The sequence below is a fragment of the Bolinopsis microptera genome, chromosome 11 (assembly GCF_026151205.1).
Source record: "Bolinopsis microptera isolate Bmic1 chromosome 11, MBARI_Bmic_1.0, whole genome shotgun sequence".
NCBI classification, from domain to species: Eukaryota; Metazoa; Ctenophora; class Tentaculata; order Lobata; family Bolinopsidae; genus Bolinopsis; species Bolinopsis microptera.
Window position 1 is genome coordinate 2,148,597 of NC_087082.1, and position 19,264 is coordinate 2,167,860.

General features: G+C 38.2%; 2 protein-coding genes across 2 annotated transcripts in view; one reads left to right on the forward strand and one right to left on the reverse strand.

Moving 5' to 3' along the window:
- Window positions 1-11,955, forward strand: part of LOC134823156 (alcohol dehydrogenase class-3-like) — a 55,633-nt gene extending 43,678 nt beyond the window's left edge. Inside the window, exons 2-6 of the mRNA XM_063834504.1 lie at window positions 3,363-3,503; window positions 3,734-3,961; window positions 4,133-4,351; window positions 4,573-4,740; window positions 11,723-11,955. Of these exons, the coding sequence (XP_063690574.1) occupies window positions 3,371-3,503; window positions 3,734-3,961; window positions 4,133-4,351; window positions 4,573-4,740; window positions 11,723-11,955 (981 nt within the window). The 5' untranslated portion in view covers window positions 3,363-3,370. The remainder of the gene's footprint in view (window positions 1-3,362; window positions 3,504-3,733; window positions 3,962-4,132; window positions 4,352-4,572; window positions 4,741-11,722) is intronic.
- Window positions 1,730-19,264, reverse strand: part of LOC134822761 (alcohol dehydrogenase class-3-like) — a 101,002-nt gene continuing 83,467 nt past the window's right edge. The window contains exon 8 of the mRNA XM_063834007.1: window positions 1,730-2,670. The gene's annotated coding sequence lies outside the window, so the exon portion shown is untranslated. The remainder of the gene's footprint in view (window positions 2,671-19,264) is intronic.

Below are 19,264 nucleotides of genomic sequence, written 5' to 3' on the forward strand. Positions count from 1 at the left end.
GCCACAATTCGATTATTTAGACACGATCTATTGTAGAGCTGGCAAGACAAAACTTGCTGAACTTGACACTCTGTACAAAAAGGTAGCCAAAATAGCTCTCAACGTTCCAAAAACAGAGAGCAGCCTTAATGTTTATAGAGACATGAAATGGTTACCACTCCATCTTAGACGACAACTCCATCTGTCAAATTATATGTTTAGAATCATCCATGACAATTGTCCTACAAACTTTATGAACAAATTTAGTTACATATCAGGAGGTAGTAGGAGCGGCGAAAGCTGCAACCTTTATGTCAATAGATCAACATCACATAAAAACTTTCAATACTTGGGGGCAAAATGTTGGAATAATGTTCCAACAGATCTACGAAATCTGCCCGATGTTAAAAGCTTTAGTGATTCGTATAAGAAACAGCTACTATCATCTATTACAACAGATCATCCAAGGCACGCAGCACTACGCCCTAAAACACCTACCACCCACAGAAGCAAGATCCGTAGTTCCTGGAGAGAGAAAACTAACTCCACCAGAGGGCAACTACCAACTCACGGAAATCCCGTAGAAGCCCTCCCATCTCCATTCCAAAAGCCCTGGGAGAATTCAGAAGAACAGAGGAAAAGGAACTGGAAAGTGTTCACAGCACTACCAGAGACTCCTATGCTAGTACCCAAATCCCATCCAGCTGTGCCTAACAACCAACACCCTTTCTCCACACGACCAAGAGACACTTTCTGGGACACAAGCGATTCAGCTAACGAAAGCTCTGCCAAAAGACTGACCGCCCAAAGTGCTATCAGAATGATTGACAAGTACGACATATGTACTACCATCTATACTGACGGATCATGTAAAGGTGGAACAAAGGAAGGTGGAGCAGCAGCAGTTATCACCACAGGGTCAGCAGCTAACCCCGTTATACTGGAGACCATAAAAAAGAAGGGAAATAAGTTCACCTGCTCCTATGGTGAGGAGAAAACTGCACTTACGGAAGCCCTGAAATGGATGACAGAGAACCAGAAGTATGATGACACCATCATATGCTCTGATAGCCAGGCATTACTGACTAGCATCGATAGCCTGAACCCAGACACACAGGATATCAGGAAAACTCTGGAATCACTCCATGGGACAACGTACCTGCACTGGATTCCCGGCCACTCCAACATTCCTGGGAACGAATACGCTGACAAAGCAGCAAAGGAAGCAGCACAACTCCCGGACCTGGGCCAAGGACAGTCTACAATCTCATACGGAGTTGCCAGAGCAGTAGCAAAGGCTCACATCAAGGATAGCGACCCCCAACACCACCTGGTCTCCCAGACTTACAAGGGATACAACAGAAAAAGAGCGGACAGTAAAATAGAGAGCAGGAAAGACGGAGCGCTGCTAGCACAACTCAGAGCAGGCCATTGCCTTCACCTGTCCCACTACAAAAATAGGATCGACTCTACAAAGAGTGCAACTTGTCCCCGTTGCGGAGAAGAAGAAGAAACGGTACCACACTGGATTCGGTGCCCTGTAACGATCAGGACGAGAGAAGAAATCTTCGGAAAATCTGACTTAAACTTGGACATACTAACCACCAACCCGATAGAAATCCTGGCGTTTGCTAAGAAGACCTTGCTTGAGGGACCCTTAGACGCCTAGCCCATCACCACCACCACAACAGACCCTAATTATACCGTCGACAATTCATATGACAAATTTTACACTGCAATCATAGTCGCCGATAACTAAGTAACTTCTAATTCTTTTAAATCTGAGGCATATATAATTGATGTATCGAAAAGATATTCCCTTTTTTACCACCTTACCATTCTGATTGATTTTGCACATGACTGACATGTTTTAACTGGAGAAGGGGTTCCCACAGTGGTAGTTTTATAAACCACTTTTAATTTATTGACCTATTATACTTAGTGGTAGTTTTATAGACCACATTTAATTTATTAACTTATCATACTTAGTATTTTTTTTGGTGACTGTATCACCCAGTTTTAACATTTGATAATTGTACAGTTTATTGACGACACATTGACTGAATGTTATTTTATATTCTAATTTATATTCTAGATATTTTATTTATTTTACAACAGACGACAACTTCCTGTTTTTTCTTCTATATTAGTTACTCATTTTTCTTCTATATTAGTTACTCATATCTCTTGTACAGACTTTTTTACAAGGACATTGACAAATGATACTCACATTAGGCATTCATTATTGCATCTAAATTATTTCACTTGCATTAGGCTTAGAAATTTATTCTCTGGTCAACAGATTTCAAATGTTTAATTAATTTGTAGTATGACAGTAAGGTATATAAGAAGTTATTTAATTTTGCTTGGGCTATTATATTGACTAGGTATTGAGGTTTAATGATGATATGGAATTTGAATTCTATATAAATTTACACTATGTGGTTGGGGCATTTTGCATAGTAAATATGGTTACTACTCCTATATATCATATTATTTGATTGGTATTCGATTTCTGATTATTTCTCTAGGAATATGATTATTATATCTCAATTTGGCTTTAGGTAGGGTGCCCCGCTAAAAGAACTGGATTCTTCCAGGAAGCATCCCGTGCACAGAGCTTGGTCTACATATATATTAAATTATTAACCATTCATTCTGTATGTGCACGAAAATTTATTTCAATCAAAACTTGACTATTTAAAAAAATTGTTTGTTCAGGCCATGACCTTATAGTCAGCCAATTGGCCATTGCTGAAATGTTACGTAGCAGGGTTATGGACACAATTGTTTAGTGATTCTTTGTGTCAAAACATTTAATTGTGCTTGAAACAATTAAAACGCCTTAATTAACTGAATGACAGATTGGTACCTGAATTTCATCATGTAACATAATAAGAATCATGAGCTAATAATTAAAATTGAGAGCTGTAGATTTTTAACGAAACATATTCTCAAAATATAGTTTGATGTATGAGATACTACTCAACTCGGTGGGATACATTTTTCTCCTTAATTATTGTTAAATGTTTCAATATGTTTCAAATGTTCTCAGAGGTTAAGCTCACACTATAATTATATGTGATCTGCTGTGATGAAGTGTTAATGATTTCCACGCAATCCATCGGGAAATTAGGAGGAAACAGGAGTATCACATTGTACCACATTGTTCTTAACTTGAATTATAACTGAATTTACGATTGTGCTCTGCCAATTGCATCACTTGATTTAATTTATTGTATTTACAATGAAATCCTTCATTTAATTATGTTTCCATACTTTCCATACTTTATACTGTACAATTATAGCTGGTTGGCGATGTGTATTGTGCATTCCCCTGAAAAAGTTACTTATCCATTTATTTTACTTATTGCTCACTCTTCAGATTAGTATGTCCACTGCAGGCCAAGTCATAAAATGCAGGGCTGCTGTAGCCTGGGCTGCCAAAGAACCCCTGGCGATGGAAGAGATCGAAGTACATCCACCAAAAGCTGGAGAAGTGAGGATCAAGATAGAGTTCACGGGTGAGTTTGTGGATTGATTTGGAAAAGTCGGAACAGAAAAGCCATTGTGTGATATGGGAGAAATCCTTTTGCTAACGAAGCTTTTCTTCTCTGATGAGACTCTCACACCCCCTAATTTATCTAGGCTCTGACATAATCTGGTTTCGATTAACTCTGCTATTTCCTTCTACTTTTATTGATCAAATAGGTTTTCAATTACATCACTTAATTGCTGGCCCCTTTCTGAACAGGTGTCTGTCACACTGATGCATACACCCTGGGTGGATCCGATCCAGAGGGTCTCTTCCCAGTTGTGCTGGGACACGAGGGAGCAGGAATCGTTGAAAGTGTGGGTGAGGGTGTTACCTCTGTTGCGCCTGGTGACAAAGTCATCCCTTGTTACATCCCCCAGTGTTACGAGTGTGAGTACTGCGTGAGGAAGGACACTAACGTCTGCTCGAAGATCCGAAATACTCAGGGTAATGTCTGCATTTTTATTTCTATGTGATTCAATTTTGTTTTGATCGCTTTTGCATGTACGTGCAGACCGCTAGAATGCTCCACACAGACCACAAACTCATCTTTCTCCAAGTGGACTACAATTATCTTTGATTTTTTCGGTATATAAATTTCACATCCCTCTAATTCAGGTAAAGGTCTCATGCCTGATGGGACCTCTAGATTGAGGTGCAAAGGAAAAGAGCTGTTCCACTTCATGGGTACTAGCACATTTGCTGAGTACTGCGTTGTAGCAGAGATAAGTTGTGCTAAGGTTAACCCAGCAGCTAGTACAGAAGCTATCTGTCTTCTGGGATGTGGAATTTCAACTGGTTACGGTGCTGCACTCAACACAGCAAAGGTTCAACCTGGTGAGACATTTTGCAAACATCTCCTTTTTGCCATATTTTTGTTCAATATTGGAATCCGATAAAAGCCCCCTCATAATTTCAGTACATACTAAGTTTTATTGAGTTTCCATTAAATGTATTTACAAGTTACGATTTACATATCGTTCTAATGCACTTGCAAAACAAGTTGACTCTCATACATTTTATTTCCAACCTGCAATCTGATGTTTTTCTTATACTAGGAAGTACCTGTGCTGTTTGGGGAATGGGAGCTGTTGGGTTAGCAGTGCTGATGGGATGTAAAGCTGCTGGGGCAACTAAACTCATTGCTATTGATCTGAACCCAGAGAAGGAGAAAGCTGCAAGGGAGTTTGGAGCAACAGAGTTCATCAATCCTAAAGATCTACCAGGTGAGAGAGGCTTGTTGCACATTCTTTTGAACTATGTTAACACATTTTTACTTGAAGTAAAGTGCTACCATGAACCTGATCTTGTTGTAAAATTTGACCAAAACCCAGAATTGGGTAGAGAGGACCGCTGCCAGTGTCTCTCTTTCCCAAACAAAAGTAAATGATCTTAATTTGAATGACCGTCCGTAAATGCAATTAGCTGATGTTTATTGAATCGTTATTGCCGAGTACAGCTGCCTTCGGGTAGTTCTTCTTAATCTATTACGATTGTAAATGAATGGTAAAAGCGAGTGACCGATCTCATTCTCGGTATCATTTTGCATTTACGGACGGTCATTCAAATTAATATCATTTACTTTTGTTTGGGAAAGAGAGACACTGGCAGCGGTCCTCTCTACCCAATTCTGGGTTTTGGTCAAATATCATCTCTTTTTGATTAATTTCAGGGTCCTTGACAAAGTCAAAATGTTGAACTGATAACTTCATTAATAAGAAGGTAATTTCAACGACTTCGAAATTTTACCTTTGAAAACATTTCTTGTGTTTAGATAAGCATATCTGTCGATCACCAACTGAAAATACCACTTTTTACTCATTCAAGTTTCCATTAAATTCATGTATAATGCCATCTAACTGTCGTGGGAAAGCAGAATCTAATCGAAATCACGAATGAGCAAAATTCTCACCTTTCGCACGTCCAAACTTTGAGTGGACGTTGCGTGCGCATCCAATATTGAATCACCGTAAATTTTTGCATATTGGTTTTTTATTTATAGTTTGATAAGCATGCGAAGTTTCGAAAGATTTCAATAAGAAATTACATTACAACGGGACTCCAAAGTAATTTCAATGATTTTAGCAATTTTCCACCAATTTGGGCGTGTCCCCACGTGTGCAACTTTTTGATTTTCAACTTTTAAGGTTATTTAACGGGCGTATTGACAAGGTAATATGTGAAGATTAGTTGTATTTGTTCCGTTTTTATACTGTTGTGTAATCAAGTTGGTTCTACCAAAGTTTTTTAGAACAACAACAGGAATGTACCCTTTTACGTATTATAATCGTTTTTGGCTTGCATATTTGTTGTCGAGTCACATCTCACCCAAATTCCATCTACAATAACAACCATGGATACAGCAGCCTGAATTCAACTGACAATTTATAATGAATACGGTTCCCAATGTTGTGAAGATATTTAAGATGTCGGTTGCGTAGGAAAAATGGCAGCAGACTGAAGAGGTAGTTTTAATTTTTAGTTTAGCATAGAATAAGTTTGTTATTACCGTTTGAGTATATTATTTTGCCTCCTTATACTGGGTATCTTGAAATGTTGATTTATCGCTTTTGGTGTTTGTAAGTAGTACTTATTGGGTTGTATTCCAATATAAGGCCCCTATGAGGGTCTATTTGACTGGGATGGTATTCGAAGAGACTAAAAAAATACTGAGCAGCAAGCCCAGTTTAGTTTGCACTGTATTTAAATTCTCGTTTTAAAATTCTTTCGACTAGTTATGCTTTAAATTCCAATGAAACGGAAAAAGTTTTCAATGAAACGAAAAGTATTATTTTACAGTTTTCCTTTAATCATAGATAAAATAGAGCTTTAAACCACGAAATTGTTAGCTAGAAGTAAAACTTGAGGAAATTTTTTGGTGATTGTTCTAATTATTTAAAAACTTATTTTGGTTGTTAGTTTTTTAATTATGGTAAGTGGTTGATTTAGTGGAGTCAAGGTGCAGGTTCTCTATTTTCTTTAGATAAATTTTCTACTTACAGTAGGCATTGCTGAGTGGCCAGGAATGAGGGACCAAAACGCTTGGGGCTTATAATGGGCCCATTTACCAAACCACTTCAGACATGGACAGGGATGTCATTTATGCTTAATTCGTCTGAAAAATGACCATACTGCACTTTTAAACATTCTATAAAAATCTTTCTAAAAATAGTATAAAAATGAATAAACACTAAACACACAAAATAAAAATGTTTATAATCTTATTATAATAAATTTCTATAGAACTTTGAAATTTTCTATAAAACTAAAAAAACCTATTATTTATATTTATAATATTTAATTTTTGCACCCAGAGAAAGAATTGTGTCACAGAGGTAGTTTCGGATATTATGTTCATGACAAAGGTATGGGGCTGCTGCAAGTTATATTTTGCTTAGATATTACCGCTTTTTCTAGCTTAAGTAATTTGGGCAAGGTCACTTTTATAAAGTTTTTGAATTGTGTCGAACGGCTGTTTATAGCTAAGTTTCCAGTCATTTGGTTCTCCTTTACCCTCTTTGAGTGTGAGTGATGGGAATTTTTATGGATGATTTGAGGTGATTGGGCTCTAAACAGGTGAATTTTGTTTGCTGAGATTTTGTCGTACTGTATTCCTTATTGTCCTGCTCTGTATATGTAGCTGTCTGATGGTTTGTGTGAGGAATTGTGTCTCTTTGCCAAGTCTCTGCCAGCTGGTTCAATAGAGGGAGTATAGTGATAAAAGGGGTTCTTAATATTTTTCAAAGGACTTGTAGATGTCATTAATACATTGGTTGAAGTACTGATTTATGCAACAATTCATGATTCATGAGTGTTGAATGAGGGGTTGTGTTGCTCCTTTTTTGTAGAATTCCTTGCCCAGGATTTTGTACTCCCCGTAGGGTCTGCATCGTGCACTAGTTGTAAATTTATCCAAGTATGCTTCTTTATATCCAAACATTATGCGGGCACACTTTTTGTGCTTTGTACAGAGGTTCAAGTTTTTTGTAGATGCCCTTCCCCAATGTTATACCATATGCAAGATAGCTTTCATACAGTGGTGTGATTATAGATCTTTTCTGGAGTGATGGGGAATGTTATCTTTTAATTCTATTTAGCATGCCACTGAAGCTGGCTAGTTTTTTTGCTATTTGCCTTCTATGTTGCGTGCCAGAGTTTAGGTCTTCATCGATTTGTTACACCTATGAATTTAGTGTCATGTACTCTCCTCCATGGGGTTTGCCATTGATATTGATTTCTTGATCAGAGGGTGTATCTTATCTTTGTTGGATCGAGGGAGTGTTGAGAATTCAAGGTAAAACATGCTCTTGCCAGTGTTTATGTGAGTTTAGTGGCAAGATGTAGCCGGGTTGTACGGAATTTTAGGACTTCATTGGCTTTTTTGTTATGCTTGTTTTTACTTTTTGCAGCGGACGAAGGATATTTGTGTCATCAGAAATAGAACAAATTAGATTCTTTTCAGAGTTTGTAAAGATCGTTTATGTAAATTATGAACAGAAGGGGGGTGGGGGCGGGGGCCCTAAGAAGCTCCCTTGGGGCACTCCAAAAAGACATGTTAGAGTATCAGATATTTCATTGAGCACACCTACATATTGTTTACGGTCGGAAGATAACTTTCCAGGAGTTTGTTGTGCCGTTCCTCTGATCCGTAGGTGTTTAATTTTTTGAGAAGTATTGAGTGATTATCGTATTCAAATGCTTTACTTAGGTCGATAAAAGCTTCCTAAAACATGATTACGGCTTTGGTAACTGCTGAATGTGGTGAATAGAGTAGTTGAGTTGCATGTGATGCTTTGGAATGACCCCTTTCGGACCCATAATGGCTATCGTGCAGTATTCCCTGACTCGAGAGAAAACCACTAAAGCCGTGAGTAGATACAACTTTCAAAAAATTTTACCGAAAATTGGGAGAGGAGTGGTAATTGGACGATAATTTTGTAAAGTGTTCTTCGTTATCTTTTTTGTAGATGGGTGCTTTATTTTACCTATTCTTAAGGATGGCGGGAAAGCATCTGATGACATAAGGTTGTTTGTTGTATTGTATGAGAAAGCACTGGGTGAGAATGTGTGAGGCCTTTTTAATAACAACTAATGGGGGAAATCTCTAGCTTTGCCATTTGTAGCTCGAAATGATCTGAGATATTTCACTCTCAGTGCAGTCTGTTAAGTTAAATCCGGATTTTGGTGTTTAGTTTTTGGTTAAAAATTCAAACAAATGAAGGATGTGGCTCAATTTTCATTCACATCAACTTGTTCATTCAATTTCGTTGCTATTTGTGGCAAAGTAGCTCATAAATTTTGTTGGCTATGAGTCTACGTTCTGTGATGCATACTCCGTCGACACAGAAATTGAGCTTTATGGTTTTTTTTGCATTTTCCTCTTAATTCAGGATAACTTCCCAAGTCTTTTTGCTGTCTCCTTCGATCATATCTTAGTACAGTAATATTTCTTTTTTTGACTTTTTATACCTTTTAGACATCGACGTTTGTTTGAAAATTTTGTGTGGAGATCAATATTTCATATGGGATCCTTTTGTGTTTTAAAACAATAAAAAAATTTCTTTTGAATTTTTTCGAGGCTATCCAGTCATCTTACAGCTCCTATTTTAGTTGTTATAGCTTCTGAAATTCCATCTGTCATCCAAGGATTGTTAATTGGATTTCTTTTGGAGACTTTGGGTTTATAGTTTGCAGTTAGAGTCAATTGTATGATGTGAAGTTGTTAACGAAGGTTTAAGTTGGTACTGTTTGCCATGATTCTTCTTTTGGATTCAAGGGTCTGTAATTAAAGTAGCAACATTTTTCTTGGAGAAGCTGTAGTGTTGGAGTAGCGTTTTGTCTCTGAAGATGTACGTTCTTAGGCATGCAAAGGTTGTACATGGTATGATTGGTTTGTGGTGGGAATTCATTTCATCAATTACCCAGACATCGTGACGAGTTTCAATGTCGGTTTGGTGAGTATATTGTCTATGCAGGAATGTTGGGAATGTTTGTGGAGTGAGTGGTAATGAGATGAGCGGAAAAAGAATCCCAATGTAAGAAACAATTTTCAAAGTTTTGAGTTGTGGGATTTGTTCTCTTTAGAAGGTCAAAGTTGTAGTCTCCCAAAATTATAGATTTTATGTCTTTGGGGAAAGAGTGGACTTCAGGGTGTAGTCAATCATTGAGGAAAACTCTTCCTCCCGCAGTCCCCTTTGGGGTGATCATAAACCACCCAACATTATTTTTCAGTCCCTTATTAGACAGTAAACAAAGAGTGATTTCAAGGTTTTTTTTATGATTTTTTTTGTACTGATTAAAGCTTGTCCGTTTATGGTGGTTGCATTGAGGAACAGGATATATAAACAGGGACACCTGTTCCTTTTGTTTCTATTTGGAATTTTATCATTTATAGACATGCGAGTAGTGAGTAGATGCTTTAATTTGTAAGATCACCTTTGTTTTGATTAACATTTGTTTCAGCAAGTGCAATAGCTGAGTGTAGGTAAGTTTTTTGCTTGCTAATTTCTCAGAAAAGGAGTCAAAGGTGGATAGATTTCCATCTATATTGTAGAAACATTGTGCTAAAATCAGAGTTATTAGGGACCTTTTCAGGGTACTGATTAAAGTTTTTGTATGTAACCTCTTTCAGGTTTCCAAAATTGTGGATGCTTGGTTAATACCGTCAAAAGACTCCTAGAAGTCTTCTGAAGTAGAAACTTATCATCAGGACATCTTTGTTAAGTCCTATGAGTTCCTTAAAGGGATTGGTTAGATCATGACACTAATATGATGCCAGTTGGTGCATAAGTGTCCAGAGCCTCCTTGGCTAAATTTTGAAGTTTTTTGAAGCTTAATTTGTGTAAGATTTGGGCGGACTATTTTTGACATTCCAAGTATCCTTGACAAATAAGGACGTTTTTGTTGCAGCAGTGCATATTTCTCGTTTGATTGATGGACGTCATTTATCTATAACAGGGTTTGGTGGGCCACCTTGAGTGCGGTTGAATATACCTACTGCTTGATAATTTAGTTTACCTAGATTTAAATTGAAAGATGCAGCGTTTTAATAGGACAAACAAGGGGGTGCTGGTGCCTTTTTATTTTGGAAGGGGGATTTATGGAAGTTCATCTCCAACATCAGTATCTTGCAAGATATAATCTAAAAGATTTGTTTCGCTTGTATAGGAACTTGATAAAACCTTCAACTAGGTTATCTTTAGGTCACACTGGGCATAATTCTTAAGCAATAATCTATTAAACATACAAATTCTACGGTTTTGTCGTGGTGGATTTTGTGGGAAGTATGGCATATGAATATATATTTATTGCTTATAAAGTATTTGACCTTTTGGTCGTTTTAATTTTGTTTTATGGTCATTAGTGCCCACCTTTAGCACAAACATTACGGTATGATGTGAATTGATAGTGGGTCTAGTGAGTCTAATTGTAGGTGCCCAAGATCTGAGGCAAGGGGTCGATTCACCAAGTTTACCTTTGCCGCTTCGTAATGTTATCGGCCCAAGTTAGAATCTCCTATGAGAATATGTGATATACTGTTTTAGCAGTTTTAGTACTAGATCATTTTAACAGTATTTTACCGTAGTATTTTAGGGCATTTATTAGTGTACGTACATTTAGTTACGCAGGGTAGTGCAAGAGAGTTTTAGGGAGGGAAACAGAAAGTTTATTTTTTAACATCTCTGTGTTGGTTATCAAAGAGTTTCAGTTTGACAACTCTGTTTTGGCTATAGGTGGATAGTTTATAGATATTGTTAGGGCAGCAGAGAGTTTTAGGGAAACAATAAAAGTTTATTTTTAACATCTTGTTTCGGTTATCAGAGAGTTTCAATTTACACCTCTGTTGTGCTATAGGAAGGATAGTTTGGGAATTGTTTAGGGATTGCTATTTTTTAAATACGAGTGGGAGATGTGTTTATACTATCTAAGGTTTATTTAAGTGGGGGCATGTTGGATGGCAGGACAATTTTTTGTTTGTTACAGCAGACGTTTACAGCTAATGTTTACAGTTAAAGAAAACTAGGGCTATTCGAATTATTTTGACGTGGTATTTGAAGGGAACACTGAGGAATTGGGAATTACATTCTTACGGTTTATTCAAATTGAAGTATTTTCCCTCTTGTCACCTTGCTGAACAAAATTAAGGAAAAAAGAGCTTTTATCAATGGAGCCTGATTTGATTCTCATTTGTAAATATCCCCTCGAAAGGTGAACTGAGCATAGATGGACTTGTGGCAGTGTCAAGGGAAGGAAAAGGTTGCAAGCAGCGGCTGAAAGCGAAGAAAGAGTTGAGAAATATCAAGCTGAAACGAGGGGAGAAAATCGTTCCGCACTGGAAGAGCTCAAAGTGCAGGAGAAAAAGAATTAATAAAAGAGGTGTTCGAAGTGGGCGATTCGGATTTGGAGGAAAACGAGAGCGAGGAATGATCAGACGCGGATAAGGGAAATTTTGAATGCAAAATTATTCCCGAGCAGCTAAAATGAAGAGGTTTGAAAAAGGAGAAGATTTTTCCATGTTTTGTGAGGAGAAGAGATTTCTCTATACGTGAGAATAACCAGATTGATGAGTCCATTACCTGAATGAGCATTTGCTCCAAAGGGTGGACGGGACGATAAAACCTATTCGGTTATTGAGGGCAGTCAAGCTGAGTGATAGGGAGATAAAAAAGATCCTGAGCTTTTTTGTGCGCCTCTACAAGCAGCCTTCTATGGCAACGGAAGCTTTCAGCACTTAAAATCATATGTCTATACACGAAACTGCTTAACTGTCGTCCACACAACGCTTATCTGCCTTGATGTCAACATCAATAATTCTCATCCCTCCCCTCTAAAAGTGTGATCTACCAGGCGTCTGAGTACAGTATCACTTCCGGTCATCTATAGTAGTCTTCGTGCTTTGGCGCTCTACCGTTTTCGATGAGGGCCAGCGAAGTCGCCGAATTGTATCTAGACCCCCTTACTTGGATGTAACCAGTGGCGGAAGACAATTGTCTTTTGGCTCTTTTTTACGAGGAGGTAAGGAGCAAAATTATGGATGCAGCAGCTCCAATTGTTTAGGACAGCTCCGTGCCTTATGTGTGAGCATTTGAGGATACGTGAATTCTCCTGGCATACCCAGAGAACCACTCTCTTTAGAAGGCGTTGAGAATGATGATGAATGAGAACGATAGAGATATTCCCGTTTCTTCGATTATGAAAAAAAACGGCATTTTCTCCATTCCCCGACGAGCCAACCGTCACGACCCTCATTTTGAGGCATCATATATCGGGAGGAGCCAAAAAAGAAAGCTAACTTTATCAGAGACCTACGGGGGATGGCAGCAGATCGAGATCTTGGTTCGGTTGGGTGTAAAATAGGACAATTGCCAAGGAGATAGCAGAAACTCGTCAAGACCCAGGACCAGTGCACGATAGAGAGCGAGACGGGTGGCGGATTACAAGACAACGTGCTGGAATTGTAACAAGCCGGACTGTCGAGCTAACTGCTGGGCGAAAGAAAGATCCGGAGGAGAATTCAAACCGACAGTACAAGGAAATACATGTACATTAAAAGAGATCCATGGGGACACACTACCCCCACCATCCGCAATATCCCCCCCCCCCACCCCTCCCCCCCCCCCCACGTTATGGGCCATGTCTAATCTCCGATTATCCCACGTCCATTCTTCCGTACTGAGAGGGAAACTATATAAGCTTCCAGACTAACAGTATTACTCGGGGCCATAATGCCCTCTCCATGCACATATGTGGGGCCCTCCTTTCCTGTAATCTCTATCTGCCTAAGCAGAGGCTACGGAAACAATGATGCAGGCCCCCCCCCCTACCAACTCGTATATATCCCCCCCCCTCTCCCCCCCCTTACACCCTCCACGGTAATTTTCACCCAGACCGGCCCAACACGGGTGTTTTCCTGACATTCTTTAAAACTAGAAAGTGGTGTTGTACAGGCGTCCGGGTTGGATCCATACAATTGTATCGCAAATCAGGGCGTATTCAGAGGGGAATGCTCTAGAGTTACAAACACAGTGGCCCGATATAATAGTAAGGAGGATTGTGGCCAGGACATTGCAGTCAAAAAATATGTACTTAGCAGATACCGGTGCATGCGTTAGTTTAGTGTATTCGGTTAATTGACCGTTTAATTATTGACGCTATCCACATAGGACCTTCCCGATAAGAGTTGCGGGGCCTTGCTAATAAACTCATTCCATGAGAGGGGAGATCCCCGAGTAGGTTTAGTTACGAAGGTCAAAATTGCTCGGGACAACGGTCACGCACAAATTTGTGGCACTGTGATGTTAATTTCGGAGGATTTCTTACAGGAAACGAACCTACTAAGGAAGGCTTGAAGGCACGATATATCTCCCGGAAAAATTTTTAACAAACTACTTACGGCCAGGAAACAGTTCATCGATAGAACGATTATGTTGGTAAATCGTTCTTTGTAGTCTCGGTCAAATGTAGCAGTTTCCGTCACGGTACCTGCTAATTCGTAGTGTATCTGGGACGGGAAGTTCTATCTTAGAGGAAGTATGGGGTCTTAACTTTGAAGGTGTTGTCTGCGGTAGTCGCAACTTGTTAGAATCGACTGGAAGTTGCAGTGGAAAATGCAATTGCATGTTCTTGCAACTACAGATACCATTGAGATGTTTATTTTTTTATCTAGACCACTTATTTTACTTCGTGTATTCCAACAGCCACATTGTTACACTAAGTGCAACCATCCAATTACAGGAAGCCGAAGCTCATTTTGGCCAGCAGTGGACGGTTAAGGTAGTGTGTACCATCTTTTCTTGTCCGAGGACTTGAGCTTTGCTGCATTGTGCTTAGCTATCACTATTTAACCTCTCACCCGATTTCTCGAGGTATTCGGTGAGTAGACCGGGGGGGCTGCTGATAGACCTTCATAAATCCCCGGCTGTGCTCCCGGCAAATGCATGGTTTTTGGCCGGGGCCGGGGTTACATTTTTTGGCCGGGGCCGGGGTTTACCCCCGGCGAATTGCCAAATTTTGGCCGGGGCCGGGAAGGGCCGGGGGTTGTGATTTTGGCCGGGGCCGGGGCCCCGGTCGACCACTGCCAGTGACCATTGAGTGAGGACAGTGTGAGTGACACAAGTCACCATTGAGGTACTGGAAACTAAATATCCGGAGAAATCTATGGTGACAAAAACAACTTATTGTCAGAACAAATAAATTGAAAATCCGTTGACCAAAACACATTACAGTACAAAATGTAGAAATATAATGCAAATATAAGTCGAATGTCACTAGTCAATCAAAACAGTTTCTTTAGTAAGAACAGTCATGGTAGTGGTTTGTAGTATTTTGTCTGATCCGTCCGAAGGTGTATCAAGTCGTTTTTGTAGTCTGTCCATGAGTGATGATTTCAACATGCATGTGCAGAGTAACACCATCACGAATACTACCACACAGATTGCTACTACAATTGCTTCAGGAGTTTCCATCACACTAAAGGACAAACTTTATATAATAAGTTCTCAGTGAAACAATAAGTTTTATTTTATATTCCTTTAATCATATTATTATATAAATTATTATTATATTGGTTGATATTAGTGAGACGGGGTAAGTTTATCTATGATCTTAGAAAAATGTATATACTTTATAGTAGGCAATGATGAGTGGCAGGAATGAGGGGCCAAAACGTTTGGGGCTAACAATGGCCCATATACAAACCACTTCAGGCATGGCAATGATATCATGTATGCTCAATTTGTCTGAAACTGACCCTAGTACTGCACTTCTCTTAAAAATTCATTATATTCCGAACAAAACAAAAAAGTTCATACAGTACGAGACATCACCTTTCCGCCGCATCACCTTCATATTCTGCACTCGACATTTGCACTCCACTTCAACACAATCACATCGTCGACTACACAATCACACAATGATATCATCAAGCATCTTTATTTTTCACATTTCACTTTGTTGTTGTTTTCCTGCTAGGGTTTGCATGCTTTTCTCGCTCTTTTTGGTAGCTTCTATCTTGATCGATTTGCACTCGCCTCTGGCTTTAGCTCAGTGACACCACGACATTTTGGTAATGGTTTTCTCTCACATTTGGATTACGGAATTTGGATTTATTTTAGCAACGCCGATTTATAGATCTATCTTTGTAAACCTTGTAAACCTTGTAAACCTTGTATAAACCTTGTAAACCTTAAAGAAAAGTACAGGGGGGGGGGGGGGGGGAGGGGGGGGGGTCGTGTCATGGTGTCACATAATCACCCAGTAAATTTTTTTATCGATATACACAAAATGCTTGTGTCATTTCTAATCCGTTTTGCCTCAACTACCGTCTCTAAAGAAATTAGGCGTCCAGTATGTTCAGAGAGAACAATAAAGTTTTAAAATTTTAAAATTTTGGCGATGGAATCCTCAAATAAGTAGGTACAGTACAGCCATCTGCAAAGCAACAACTCTCAAATATAAAACACGGTGGAGGTATAAGACCCAACGTTCGCACACTGACTTTTGGCCCCCCTGTATATAATATACTTTTCTAGAAAATTCGAATAAAACTACATTATTCATTTTGCACCTAGAGAAAAATGTGATCCCAGGCATCTTTAACATTATGTTTTATAACGTGATATGCCGGTATACGTATGGGTCTGCTGCAAGTTATTTTTAGTTTTACTGAGATACTACAGCTTTTGCAAGCTTTAGTAATCTAGTCTTTTTGACCGTACGTTTTGGAGTGGAATTTAAAATTATGTCTTTAAAAAATTTGGTTGCCAAATTGTTAAAAATGCAAATTTCCTTTAAAAAATATACATTTCAATATAACATGCACCCCCATGACAGGACCCTAACGTCCCTCTGATGTTCAATAAGAAAAGTCGAATAAGTAGGCACTAGAGTGATATCTTAAATTTTCTTGATTTAAAAAAAAGGTATCCAGAAAATCCATCATTCCTACATCCTCCCGGTGTAGTAAATTTAAAGTAACCGTAGTTACAAGCTGCCACGTCTCCTGTCCCTACATTAGTACTAAATAAGAATATCGTCAAACTTATTTGTTCGAATCTTTTGAACGTTTTAAACGGTTTTTACCATTTCTTGCATCTTTTTTAAAGGTTCGTTCTCACTGTACGCACAGTTTTTGTTTCACAATAGCCTCTAAAGCTTTAAATAAGATATATCTCTATGACTCTATTTCCTTCGTAGTATATTATAGTACTAAATGGGAATCTCAAGTATTGTAACGAATCTTTTGAACTTTTCTCCCATCCTTAAATGCTTTAAAAGCTTGGTGCTCACCGCTCACGCCAAGCTTTTGTCCCCCTAAGTCTTTAAATACCAAGACAAATAGTATATATAATATTCAGACGACACCTCCAAAAGTCTCTATTTCTTTCGTAGGGTACCCTACTAACAGTGTCCCGATCTGATTTGCTGCAAAATACAACCGGCTTTCAAGAAGCCGGTTGTATTTTAGTCAGAAAAGGAAGTAAGTCAACATTTTTCTCAGAAAAGGAAGGAAGTATAAGCTATAAGCAGTATAAAAAATCAGCTTAATTAATTGGCATAAAAATGGTTGATTCTAAAAATAACGGCCAGGTTGCAAATCGTGAGGTTGCGAGTTCGAATCCCACTGTCTGCCTGGTCATGGGGTGAGCTTTGTCAGCTAATGATCCTGAGTGATCTATGCAGCCCCTGGTCTACTCAGCCGAATACTCGAGAAATCGGGTGTGAGGGTTAAATGAGGAGCTGCACATTGCAGCAAAGTCTCGGGGGAAGAAAGTATGGTAATTGGTACACACTACCCTAACCGTCACTGGCCAAATAAATCCTTCGGCTTTCTGTAATTGGCTGGTTGCACTTGTGTAACAATGTGGCTGTTGGAATACACCGAAGTAAAATAAGTGTCTTGATAAAAAAAGCTTCAATTTTTATGACAAATAAAATTTGACTATTTATTGATAACTCAACGACCAACGTGTTTAATTTTGATCTTAGGCAAAAACTAATCGGAGGAAAAAAAAAGTCGTAATATCTCGAAAACTAATCGGGGAAAAAAGTCGTAATATCTCGAAATGGCGATGATGTGACTTACTTCCTTTGCTGAGAAAACGGCAGTAATACAGGTGACCAAACTAACATATAGCTACGAAAAGTTGTAGTTATAATACCATATTTATATTACACTACTACGGTTTCATTTTATTATTTGTATTTGACAGCCCCAACGTTGATGTGGCCCTTACTATGTGTTGGTTCAGCCGAATTAATTATTATACAATCAAGTTTATTTTTCTTGTTAATTAGTTATTTGTCATTCAGCCACACATTAAGCAACTTATATTGCAGTACCATAATTGTATCAATTAGTATATGTAACGCTGACTTCTATAATATATTATATATACGTATATATATAATAATTAATTGAATTAAAAATATAAAAATTGCGTTACCCTCTAGAAGGTTATTTATGAGCATCAGTAATGTCGATACTGTGAATTACTTTTTATTGCAACATAGTCTCCATTTAGAACTAGAAACAGAATTAGGATCACTACTAAACTTAGTATCCAAACTAGTCAGTCTCAGCTTGATAATTCATGGTTATTTGATCGATTATTATTAGAAATAGAATTAAATTTCACAGCAATACAATAAGAATACAAATAATTTAATGTCACAGTTTTCTGTTAAAGATTTTATAATTACAAATAACTCAATGAAACTAGAAATTCCATGAAACAAGAAATTTGATTTTAGCAAATTTTACAGAATCAGCTAATTTATAACAATGAAAATATAATGCTCATTTGGTGTATGACTTTCTGTCCTTGACTGCTAATTAGGTTGTAAACGGACAGGCAACTAACGGAGCAAGGATTGTGCGGGCCTGAAAGCTTTTGCACACACCGAAACATTAGTCCAGATGAGTTATTGGAGACAAGGCTTTTACTTGGAGACAAGGCTCTTACTTGGAGACAAGGCTCTTACTTGGACCAGATACAAATTGTTGAGAAATAAAATGTTGTTAGTTGTTACTAGGAATTGTAGTCTTGTTGTGACAGAAACTCTACACTATATTATAATGCTTAAATTTATGTTGTGTATATGGACACGTTCATTGAAGTTTGAGGATATTGGTAAATATTAGTGACCTTACTGAATGGCACGATGATGTAAAATGTGTCACACTATGAAACTATATAAACCCTCTAACCCTAAGATAATCGTTTCATCCTCTAGATAAACTTTGTCGCATAACGATATCTTTATCAGACGATAAGATATCGCTTAAATGCGGCCGGCAGTGAGTTGTAAACTTTGTCACACTATAAAAACGTGACGGAGTTTATATGGACCCCTTGTTGCCGTGTTTGACCAAATTTTCGAATTTCCAATTCATAGAATAGCTGTATATGACTATTATCTACATATTTAGCGACTTTTTTCCTTAAATGGTAGCACCATGTAAACTCCGTCACACATTTAAGAAATTTATATGAGGGATGTTTATGACATCCTGACAAGAAATGCCGAATAGTCTAGCATTATTTTGTGAGCTGAATGTGTTTGGAATTGTTCACATATTTCATTGTTATAGGCAAATACAAATACAGAAGGCAGAAATAGGTAAATTTAGTCACATAAATTTGTATGATATCTCAACATGTGTGAAATTGAGTAAATATTAGTATACCAACTTAAACACCCTATATTACGTACTATGAATCAATTAACAATATTTCAACCATACGCCGG